The sequence below is a fragment of the Microcebus murinus genome, chromosome 11, assembly GCF_040939455.1.
Source record: "Microcebus murinus isolate Inina chromosome 11, M.murinus_Inina_mat1.0, whole genome shotgun sequence".
NCBI classification, from domain to species: domain Eukaryota; kingdom Metazoa; phylum Chordata; class Mammalia; order Primates; family Cheirogaleidae; genus Microcebus; species Microcebus murinus.
Window position 1 is genome coordinate 8,980,668 of NC_134114.1, and position 10,900 is coordinate 8,991,567.

The following is a 10,900-nucleotide window of genomic DNA, read 5'->3' on the forward strand; positions in this document are numbered from 1 at the left end:
CCATAATATATCCAGAATTCTATCAACCAGAATTCTTTATAAACCATGTCAATGGGGAACACTTCTTCCCTATTCCGATATTTCCTTCCAGGCAAAGGTAACTTAATTAATGTAACACTTCTGGCCTTCCTCCAACCCTTCACTTTCTCTGCCTCTGAAGAATAGAGGAGCAGCTTGGTTAGCTTCTTCCTGCTTCCTCTGGAGATCATCCTGCCTGCAGAAAGCAAGGCTTAGCTCTACCTGCTCAAAGGCAGCTCCTTCCCTGAGGGGAGGGAGGAGGGGAAAAAAAAAAGCCAAGGACCTAGGATGTCATTCAGCTACCACACCAAGCTATATCTAATCAGAACTGATCTTTTAACCCATGGCAACCACTTATTTATCTTTTTTCCTTCCAATATTCCAACTCATTGGGGGGGAGGGTGCGGTTGTGGGGGAGAGTTTGATAACTACTGGATATCCTTAAAGATACCAACAATTCACATTTTATAATTTTTAAAGTAAATATATACCCTTTTGTGTTTTATGTGTTGCATATTTAAGTGAGAATAGATATTATGATAAGCATTTTAAGATTATGAGGAGGTTCTTAAACCAAAAGAATAAATTATGTAAAACCTGTACAAAATGTTTTTTCTTAACACGTATCTATTGGGTAAAATTCCTAATGACAGTTGTGATAATCATATAATAAATAAAAGATGCGACTAATGAAAAACCCTGGCCTTTACTTATGCAGGATAAATGCATTTACAAGTTTCAATGATAGAATTAACTGCTCCCCATCATCTAATGATATAAACTAATCATCCCATTTAGTAAGATGCCCATATCATTCAAAACTTGTGGAAATTTTGACACATACTTATTTAAACAAATATAATTGGCTCACCTGCTTACTTTGATCCAAAAAACAGAAAGGTCTTTTATTTTAACATGTACTTTACTCTGGCAACTTATAATTGGCAGCTTCCACAACAACCCATAAACTTGAATACAAATAACCACATTTATTGTCAAAATGTTTTGCTGACTGAAGATAAATTAGTCCCCTGTTATACAGGTCGCATTCTCTAACAAATTCTAAGATACATCAAAGCGTGATTATCCTAAAAATTATGTTGCTGAAGATCACAGTTCTATACCAAATTCCACTGGGTTTGATAATGCCCAAGGAATTAGGCATATTGAAATTTGGAGGAGCTGGGTAGTTCTATGTCTTCACTTCAGCTCCTAAGACGGAAATGACAAGTGAAAATGACTGTTTATTTTCAAAAAGGTACCAATTCATACACTTTTTTTTTCTTTTCAAGGATTTGATTTAATGAGGAGAGGGTCTTCCCTTTATGTCATAAATTTAGCTGTTTCAGGTTTCTTTTTTCCCCTGTCACAATGACATTATGATGGGATTCACGCTCTGCGGTTCTAAACAGAGCAGATGTTTAATATTTGACCTCATAGCGAGTGACACTTATTAAACTGTCTATAATATTCTTTGTAAAACATTAATCTTTGTAGACTATTTGATCTTAATCAGGTGACTAATATAACACTAATAAAGAATATTAAAGTTTTGCAATTTCTGACTATTAGATTAGAATCTTTTTTTAATAATGGTGCTGGGAGATATGATTTACTTCTCTTTTAGCTTAACTATTATATGTTTTAGTATGTAAAAGACTGCTAAGTTTCAGAATAGAAAATCTGGCATACTTTATATGCAAATCTACATGATTTAGCAATGTCGTAACAAGGGTAGGAAGAGTATATCCATTTAATAGCCTTTGTTGGAAAGGGTGGTAACCTACATAACCTATTTAATAATACATACGAAACATAAGTACATATCCTATTATTCAGATATTTGTCTCTTGTGTTTACAATTTACAAGCCACTTACCCATGCACTTACTTTAGCCTCAAACCAATCTTTTGAGATATTGTCTTACTGTACCCATTTTGCAGCTGAAAAAACTAAGTTAACATCTGAGGATCACATAAATGGTCAAGGACACACAGCTAAAAAGAGACAAATCAGGGATCCTCCCAAAGTCAGTGCTCTCTTCACATCTCTTTACCCACAGGAAGCAGAATGAAAATAGCACTACACTATTGAAACATATTTTGCCAATTATTATCATTTCAGACGAGAAATATATTTTTAGAGAAGTATTTGGGCTTTGCCCTATAACCTGTGTTTATTTATGTTCATACGAAATATTGGAATGTATGATATATATTGGAACATAATCTAATAAGTTTTAATACATGTAATTCATCATGCAGGTAACTTGCCAAGGGACACAGGTGAATAGTTGTGTAAGATGCAAAGCTTCTAGGAAGCAATGGTTCACTTATTTAGTCATTATTTCCAATTTGTCAAAAAGTAATTGATACAGAGTATAACTTCAATATCCTTAATATAGCTAAGACATTTCCTACAAATCAATTAACCATGATACAGAGCTTGAAATTACACCTAACTGCTATGTGATCAAAAGATAAACAACTAGACATAACTACACATTTTTATATGAGTCTTAACATTTAATGGACTAAAATCACAGTATGATAAAATATTTCTGTGAGGTTCTTGTTTTGGAGGTACTGTTTGTGAATATAATTGGATTCATTAAACTCAACCAGACAGTTTATTAATCAGTAGGCTGGATTGGCAGACAATATGATATAAACTATTTATCTATGACATGTTTAATATTTTACATTAATATAAAAAGCTGTTGCTTTGGCATATAATCAGATAAACTTGAAGATAGCAACAAGTATCATGAACTGTTCCCACTCAAATTAACATTTTACATACAAGCACACATAACACTTTATCACAAAACTATCAAAGTACTGTGGACATCAGAACACCTTCAGAACATGGATGGTGAAAACCATCATGGAAGCCAATGGCCAAATTTGGCTTGAAAGTATATTTCTGATTTGTGAATCAGCCAGCAAAGACCATTGTACCACACCTTCAACTGAAGTACTGGCCTGAAAAATAACTGGCAGTCTATTCTTGGTTGTTGTTCAGTGTCTGGATTATAGCATTCAAGTTTAAGTACTCTCAACTGTGTGGTATCTTTTAAGAATGAAAACTATGTTAGGAAGAGTGATACTATCATCACCAATTTCCCTCTAAGGAAGTGAAAATAATGTTCAGACAGATAGACAACCATAAATGGGTGTTCCTATTTTCTGTGCATAATCATGAGGAAAAAGAAAACATTTCTGGAAGTTCAAAATGTAACAGTTCCTATTTTAGTTCAATTGGCTTGTTACAATTAGATATATGGTCCACACATAGTATGTCTGACCTTATGGACAAATTATAATAAATTATTTCAAATATAAATTTAATATTTTCTTATATAAAGACAACCTGATGAAACTACTCTGTAAAACTCTATCAATTCCACATAAATGCATATATCATAAAAGAGAACTTTGATAAAGCACAACAGAAAGTAGCAAGTTCTATAACATTTTCAGGAAAGGCACTGCGTATTCAATTACATGCTGAAAGTAATATTATATTTGAGAATATTATAACTTCATTTTTAATTTTAGGGGCCATTATGATAGTGATATTATCCTTAGAAATTATTTAACAAAACTGTAAATTGCATTTTCCAACTAATATCATTTGAATTTCATTTTTTCTCTTCAATGAACCATTCACTGGGAGAAAGAATTGGCTTGTATTCTTTTGTGAAAGATATGAAGTGGATAGAAATATTGTAATTTGAAAATGCATGATTTTATTATAAACAATGACAACATTAGTGACATCTATAATGATTGGATTATACAACTATACAAAGGTACAACAAATTAACTCCTTTCCACAAGACTATGACAATTTTATTAGTGCAACAATCTCATGTACTTACTACAAATTGCCATTCAATCGGGTAATATCATTTTCAATCCACAATATAACATAAAACTCACATATACAAATACGCAGTTTTTCTCATGCCCGTCAGCTGCTCTCCGAGTGCACACACAGGCAGGGCAATATGGATTAGTCCTCCAAGAATCATGTTTAAGACTGAAACATCAGACTCATAAGGGAAAAAAAAAGGGAAAGAAAAATGCATGTCTACTTCATCTATTGCTTCTTTTTGAAAGAAATTTTATATTTAAAAAAATGCAAGGAGTCAAACAATGTGTTCAAAGTGCTCTTGGAAAGTTCTCTGAATGTGAATAAGATGAAACTAAAGCAATATTGGTAAAAGAAATCACAGTGTTCGGTTAACTCGAGCTGTATAGACCTCGCTAGTCCTTCTGCAATGCTGACTTGTTATTAGTATAATTACAGGCCTCCCAAATTTCAACATCTAACTCCGAGCGTAATCATCTTCATTCAAGCCCTGAGACCTTGTAACCCACAGCCTAGTAAGGAAACCACTTAAGGTTTTTCCCAACAATATTAAGAATGGCTTCTGCATATGGCAAACACAGATTAAAGAAAGACATTTCAGGACATTTTAAAGCATCTAGTCCATATTTGAGGACACTCTCCCCTATCTGTCATACTTCTAGAGAGCAACCCCCCCCAAATTATGTACAGGTTCATCCTCACGATTCGATATGAGCCATATCAAACACTTCTCCACGGGATTTTAGAAGTGGTGTGGCTCCAAAGCCTTTTAATTATGTAGGTGAATGACTAACAGCAGAGATGAACCGAACTCCCATCAGTAGCGGAAGCTACTGATGGAAGGATGCACAATGAGATAACTCCTAGGTAGTTTCAGCACCTCCCTATTTTCATGGAAGTCATTGCAGAAAATTCCAAGCGTCTTAAATATTGGTCACATACTTCTCGAAAGTGAAAATCTATGCCTGTCAGGCCTGATACTATGCTTGTAACATATCTCTTCTCTAAACCAACATATCTGCCTGGGAACATTAGGCATACATGTTAATAACACCTTTCAGAGCTAAAACAAATCCTATCAGCTCCAGCAAGGCACACGAGGGAGAAAAAAACACCCTGGGATCACAGCCTGCCCCTCTTCTTCTCATGTTCCACACCCTTCACTACACCCACATTTCCAGCAAAACACAACTTTGGGCATTTTGGAAGTAACTGTTCTTTGTGAGAACCACACATACACACACACCCCAAAAATTCCTAAGTCTCTTCTCCTACCACACAGACCAGGGAGGCTGCACCACCTTTCCAGTGACTTAATTCTGATCGTAGTGGCTCAAACCTGCTGAGTAGCAATCGATGGAAACACATCACACACCAGAATAAGAGGAAGGTCGGGGGAAAAAAAGAAAAGCAGCTTTGCTTTCAGCCATTAATTACCGATCGCCCAAATTTCGCATCGCGTATCTCCCATACACATGCACAGCCTCCAAACCTGGGTTTCAGGCGGCGCTTTCCAGAGCCTCGCTCTCTATTGTCAGGACGCAGAAGCCCCCGAAACCTGTGAATCGAGCTGAAAAGCCTTCCTCTGAAGCCACTAAATATAGACCAAGGGGGCTCTGGGTCTGGCAAGCCGCGGGAGACTGGAGAAATGGCCATGGACGCGTATGACTAAGTCTTTCCATTTTGCTCTAGCCAAACATCGTAATGACATTGAACATAAGGGCAAAAGACTGGAGGGAAGTCCTCCCCACCCCCACCCCGTCTTCGCCCGTATATTAGGGACGTCATGAATGCAACGGGTATGTTCTTGAGGGTGGCGGGGAGCAGTATTGTTGGTGTTGCCCTATATACGCTCCCTCCGGGGGAGATGGGTGGCAGGGAGGGGGAGCTCGCAGAGAAGCCACTTGGTAACCGCTCCGAGGAACGCACTAACCCTGGACCCCATTCCAGGCAGAGCCGGCTTCTGAGGGGGGACCCGCGCGACTGCGGTCCTCCCCACCGCAGGCAGGACCGCCAAGCAGCCTCCGCCGCCACCAGTCGGCCGGGAGCCGAGGACCAACCCCCACCGGCGGCAGGAGGAGGAGGACGACGCCGAGGAGGAGGATGCGCCCGGCCCCGGCAGCCCAGCAAAGGCAACTCACCGAACGGCGCGGCGCCCGACTGCTTCCTCGCGAACATGCACCCGCCGCCGGCGACAGCTCCTCAGTCCGGGGAAAGGCGTGCGCGCCGCCGCCCGGCTTCAGGGCAAGGTCCTGACCTTGCCCAACTGCAGCATCTTCCGCTTTTGTTGTCTGAGCGCGGCCGCGGGACAAGTGATGCTGGCGGGGAGCAGGGGCGAGCGCGGCGGGCGAGAGGCGGCTCCCGACGCGAGTGCGCGGCGCCCGGCCCGGCGGCCCCTCCGAGCGCGGCGAGCGCAGCGCCCCCTGCCCGGCTCCGCGGGCTCCGCGGGCTCTTCGGGGCTCCTCTGGGCTCCGGGCGCCGCCGCCGCCGCCGCCGGCCGGGCTGAGAGAGCCGCCGCCGCGCCCGCCGCTCCGCTCGGCCGGCTGCCGCCGCGGGCGCGAGCCTGGGGCCGCCGCGGCGCCCGGCGCCGAGCGCTCCCGTGCTGCGCCCCGCGCGCGGCCCGCGCCACCTGTGCCGCCGCCGCCGCCGCCGAGGGCGAGGCTCCTCCCGCGGCGCGCGGCTGCCTCAGCCTCCACCTATGCCTTGGCGGCCGGCTCGGGCGCCCGGCTACTGAGGGAGCGTCCGCCCCGCCGCCGAGACCGGCCCCGGGTGCCGAGCATGCCCAGTGCCGCCGCGAGAGCGCGGCGCTTCGCCACGCGCATTCCACTTCTCCTGGTTTTCGCGGCAGCAGCAGCAGCGGGAGAGAGGGGAGGAGGCCGCGGGTTGGGAGAGGGCCGAGCATCCTGGGGAACGCACACCCTGGACCCGAGATGGGTGGATGCTCCGGAGCCAGGCGAAAGCTGGAAGGGACCCGGGGAAGGGATGCAATTCCGGGGGCTGCACCGGTTCTCAAAGGGCCGGTTCCTTCATTCACCTGCAAGCTGCTGGCCATTTAATGTGGTGGGGCAGGTGCCAGCCTTCAACAAAGGGGCAGGGGTGGAGGGGGTTCTAGAATAGCCTGTGCGGGGGGCCTGGGGGAGGGGGTAACAGCCTGAACGTGCTTGCTGGTGGGTGGAGGTGGGTGCTCTCACAGATCCTGTGGTTCTAGAGCGAAGGAGGCATTGGCATATGTCAGAGGTCTTCTCCACAGCGCCTGCCCAATCTTTACCATCACCTCCAGTGTTCAGATTCCACATGTTTTTCGCGGGTGGCGAGGCGTTCTCTCCTTAGGCAAAATCACTCTGGTTTTGAATCTGGAATACATTAAATTTCCTGCAAGAAAGACCCTTGTCCTGTCTGAAACTCGAATGATTACAATGATAAATTCTCCTCCTCCTTGTGCCACCTTTTCCTTCTTTCTCAGTCTTCTGCATCTCTGCCAGCTTCTCTTCCTCCTCCTCTCCCCCCTGCCCCAGGCTAACATGGAACCCCTCCGGTGTTCCTTCCCCACAGTCTCCTCTGGCCATCACGCATTGCTCCCCTTCCTCCTGTTCAGACTGGTTTTCCATGTCACCTCACGGTTTGACTGCTCCTTCACTCCACCGGGACTTCTCTGTGTGTTTCCTGCTGTGAAATTCACCAGTAGAATCACCATATTGGAAGTCTTGGAAAACAAGACCCATGTCATGTGCCCAGGATGTCCTCTGGGCCTTCGCCTGCCTCCCTCGGTTTCAGGAGTCACGAGGGGCTCGGCCCTGCTGCCTTTACAAGACAGGCCAGGCAGAGCGCAGCCTGCCCGGGGCCAGGGTGAAGGCTCACCTAATTATGCCACAGCTCATAACCCTGGAGATCCCAGACTGTGTGAGGTTGTGATCTTCTCCACTCCACCCCTCCCCAGAGCTTATTTCTGAGACACAGATAAACGTGGCAGAATACAGGAAATTGTTATAAGAGGGACTTGGAGCTTATGATTCTCAGTAACTTCGTGCTTCTATTTTGTGTTTGAAGACATTATCCAACAAAGTTAAATGACTTGGACATTTATTTGAGGCTAGTTTCTATTATACTTTGGAGCAAACTAAAATATAAGTTGAAGTAATAGTAAAAGAGAAAAGTTATAGACAGATTACATGGGTAAAAATAAATGCAAGGAGCAGCAGATTAGCAGGACTATTGACAACAGTGCAATGTTCATTTTTATCCCTCATACCTCAGGATTGGATGCACATACAAAGGCTTGGTCTCACTTGCAAAAGGAGTTCTATCTCCAACCTGGCTCCAGGTTTTAATGCCAGTTTGATATTATCCTGATTCCCGTGAGGGAAGACATGCAGGGCCATTTTCAGCACATGTTGAACTATATTTTTTGTGTTAGTTCTCAGAAAGACAGTTCAATTATGGTGAATACTCAGTACAAGACAAATGAGCAGTGCCATATCCATTAGGCTACATTATATTTTAAGAGATGCTGTTTGGTCCCACCTTGGCTTTAGTCAGTTTGTTGTTGTTGTTTGGTTTTCTCTTTGTATCTTTTCACTCAGGAAGCCATTGGGGAATGGGGAGAGAGATGTTAAGGGGAGATTAGTTACTCTCTGGATTAAAATAGATACCATGCACAGAAAATGTGTCTTTTATGCTTCTATAGATCCAAGTTAAAATACTTTTCTAAAGTTGTTTACAGTTATTTTTAGATGAGCAATGGCAAATCCTATTCACTAATGATGTACCTGGGAAATGACCCATAGGCAGTCCCCACAGATTCCAGTGGGAGTGTGTGAGGGATTATTTAGGAAGCAGAGCAGTAGCAGCCACTGTTGTGGACTACTTTGATACAATTTGCTCAGCGCCCCATTTCATTGAAACAGTTATGATTTCTATTTTTCTAGAACAATTTGTAACTTAAGATAGCATTAAATTCACTATTAGGTAATGTTGAAAAACAAAGTAAACTGATCCTATGTAATGTTAGATCTTGGAACGACTCACTGCTGCCATCTTTTGCCTCCTGCTTCTGATAGTTCCTACAAAAAGGAATATTCTGCAATCTCTAATTTGCTATGAGACCAGAAAATGGTTAATTTCTTATTTTCAAATTATAGCATTCAATGCTAAATGAAAAATCTTTATTGTGTTTCTTCTGTTTATGCATTAATAGAGTTATATGATACAGAAGTCACATCTATATACTAATGGCTTTATCTCTTGATTTTTCAAATCATTTTTTAAAAGTTGAAGCAAATATATTTTATATGGAAATTTTACTTAATTTGGGGGAATAAAATCTAATAATTGAAAATAATTTCATGAATTCATGTGTTATATTTTACAATACAAAGTAAGTCAATTTTAGGAAAATGACTTTCTTATTTGAGTCAAAGCTGCCTACGTATAGCATTAGATCTTGCTATTGAGATTCAAATAGAAGATAATATTTTTAAGCACCTTCTTAAAGTAAATTACCCATTGATAAACAAATGGAAAATTTTCAAATTGTGAAATAAAACTATGTGAGTGATTATTGTGGCTGTCTAGCATTTAAATAGTGAGAGTAATGACATTCTCTTAAAATTCACAATTTAAATTTTAACACAAATTATGTGGAATAGTAACCCAGTAGTGTCATCATAACTATACATGTACATGTATTTGGGAGGCTTATAAAAACTTTGCTGTTAATCATGAAAGATATGGTATTGGTTACTTGAAAATGTTACTATGTATTTGAAGACTTGTAAAATGGCTAACCCATTTGAATTAATCATTTTAGTTAAGACAATATGTGGGTCACTTCACTATTTGATTCAAAACTTCACACGTTCACTCAAACTGCTGTTTACTGCTATAGCTGATAGGATTGTGCCATTCATTTATTCATTCATTAAGCAAATGTTTATTGAGCACCTAGTGGGCTGTTCAGTACTGGACTAAATTTAAAGAAGCAATAGGGAACAATAGGAGAGATCAATTCCCTAGCCTCACAGAGTTCAATTATAAATTGGCATTATGGGGTGGGAGAAGAGAAGAAAGCACCCCAAAGAGATAACCACCAGAAGCCTATGACACTCAAATATCCTCATTTCTTTCTGATTATCTATGTTATTTAGGGTATTGATTATTTATTTACTAAATTATTTTGCTTCCAATGTTTACTCATTGTTTTTGCCTCTTCAAGGGATTTTTTTCTTTTATGCCAGGACATAGGTAGCATCATGAGGAAACAGGATCTGAAGTCCTGGAGCAAAGCCAGAAAAGGGTATGTTTGGTGCCAGCTTGGTAACAATTGCAGTTCTTGGAGATACATTGAAGCCAGAAGTTACACTGAATGGAGAGCTCTGAGATCAGTGGGGACTCTAATGAAGCCTCTACAGGTGCCACAGGTCACAACTTGGTACCAAAAGTTCTAAATTCAATGCAGGCTGGTCAGACATAGAAAAGGGAAGCTTACTGATCGGAGTTGGACAGTGGATGATGAATCCAGGTTAGCAGGCACTCATGAGTTATGTATACAGAAAGAAAATCAAAGTACATACCATAAGCTGGGCACAGAATGGTCATATCAGGGATTGGCAGCAGGAGAAATAAACTTGACGCTGTGACCTCACATACCAGCAATGCGTTATAGACTTCATGGCTTCCAGAGGATGAAGGAATTGGCTCCCCACATTGGCTGGCTGGAGGCCTACAGATAGGACTAGAGAAGGGAGACTGCATAAAGTAATATCCAAAGAATGAAAGCAGGGAATTCTTATTAAGGTTCATTCAGACTTTCTAGATAAAGTTTAAGACAGAGTTGATTTAGTATAAAAGTTTCATCAGCAAAATTTCAGCTTTTACATCTAGGTCAGTGGTTCTTAATGGAAGCCTCATTGTCTTCCTAGGAGGTATTTTGGAAACGTGTGGGAGAGTATTTTCTGATTGCCATTAACATTTAGTGGTCCCCAGCCACAAATGGGACAACCTCACATAA

The 10,900-nt window shown here is 41.8% G+C and overlaps 1 protein-coding gene across 3 annotated transcripts in view; it reads right to left on the minus strand.

The window, feature by feature from the left end:
* The window catches only part of CTNND2 (catenin delta 2), an 862,752-nt gene extending 856,474 nt beyond the window's left edge, over positions 1-6,278 (minus strand). For 2 of the 3 annotated variants that reach the window (XM_076007935.1, XM_012790278.3), the window contains exon 1: positions 6,036-6,278. In XM_076007935.1, the coding sequence (XP_075864050.1) occupies positions 6,036-6,072 (37 nt within the window). In that variant the 5' untranslated portion in view covers positions 6,073-6,278. Of the gene's footprint in view, positions 1-5,386; positions 5,992-6,035 lie in introns of those variants that run through there. The other variant, XM_076007934.1, reaches the window with a different exon arrangement.
* Between the last annotated feature and the right edge of the window lie 4,622 nt (positions 6,279-10,900).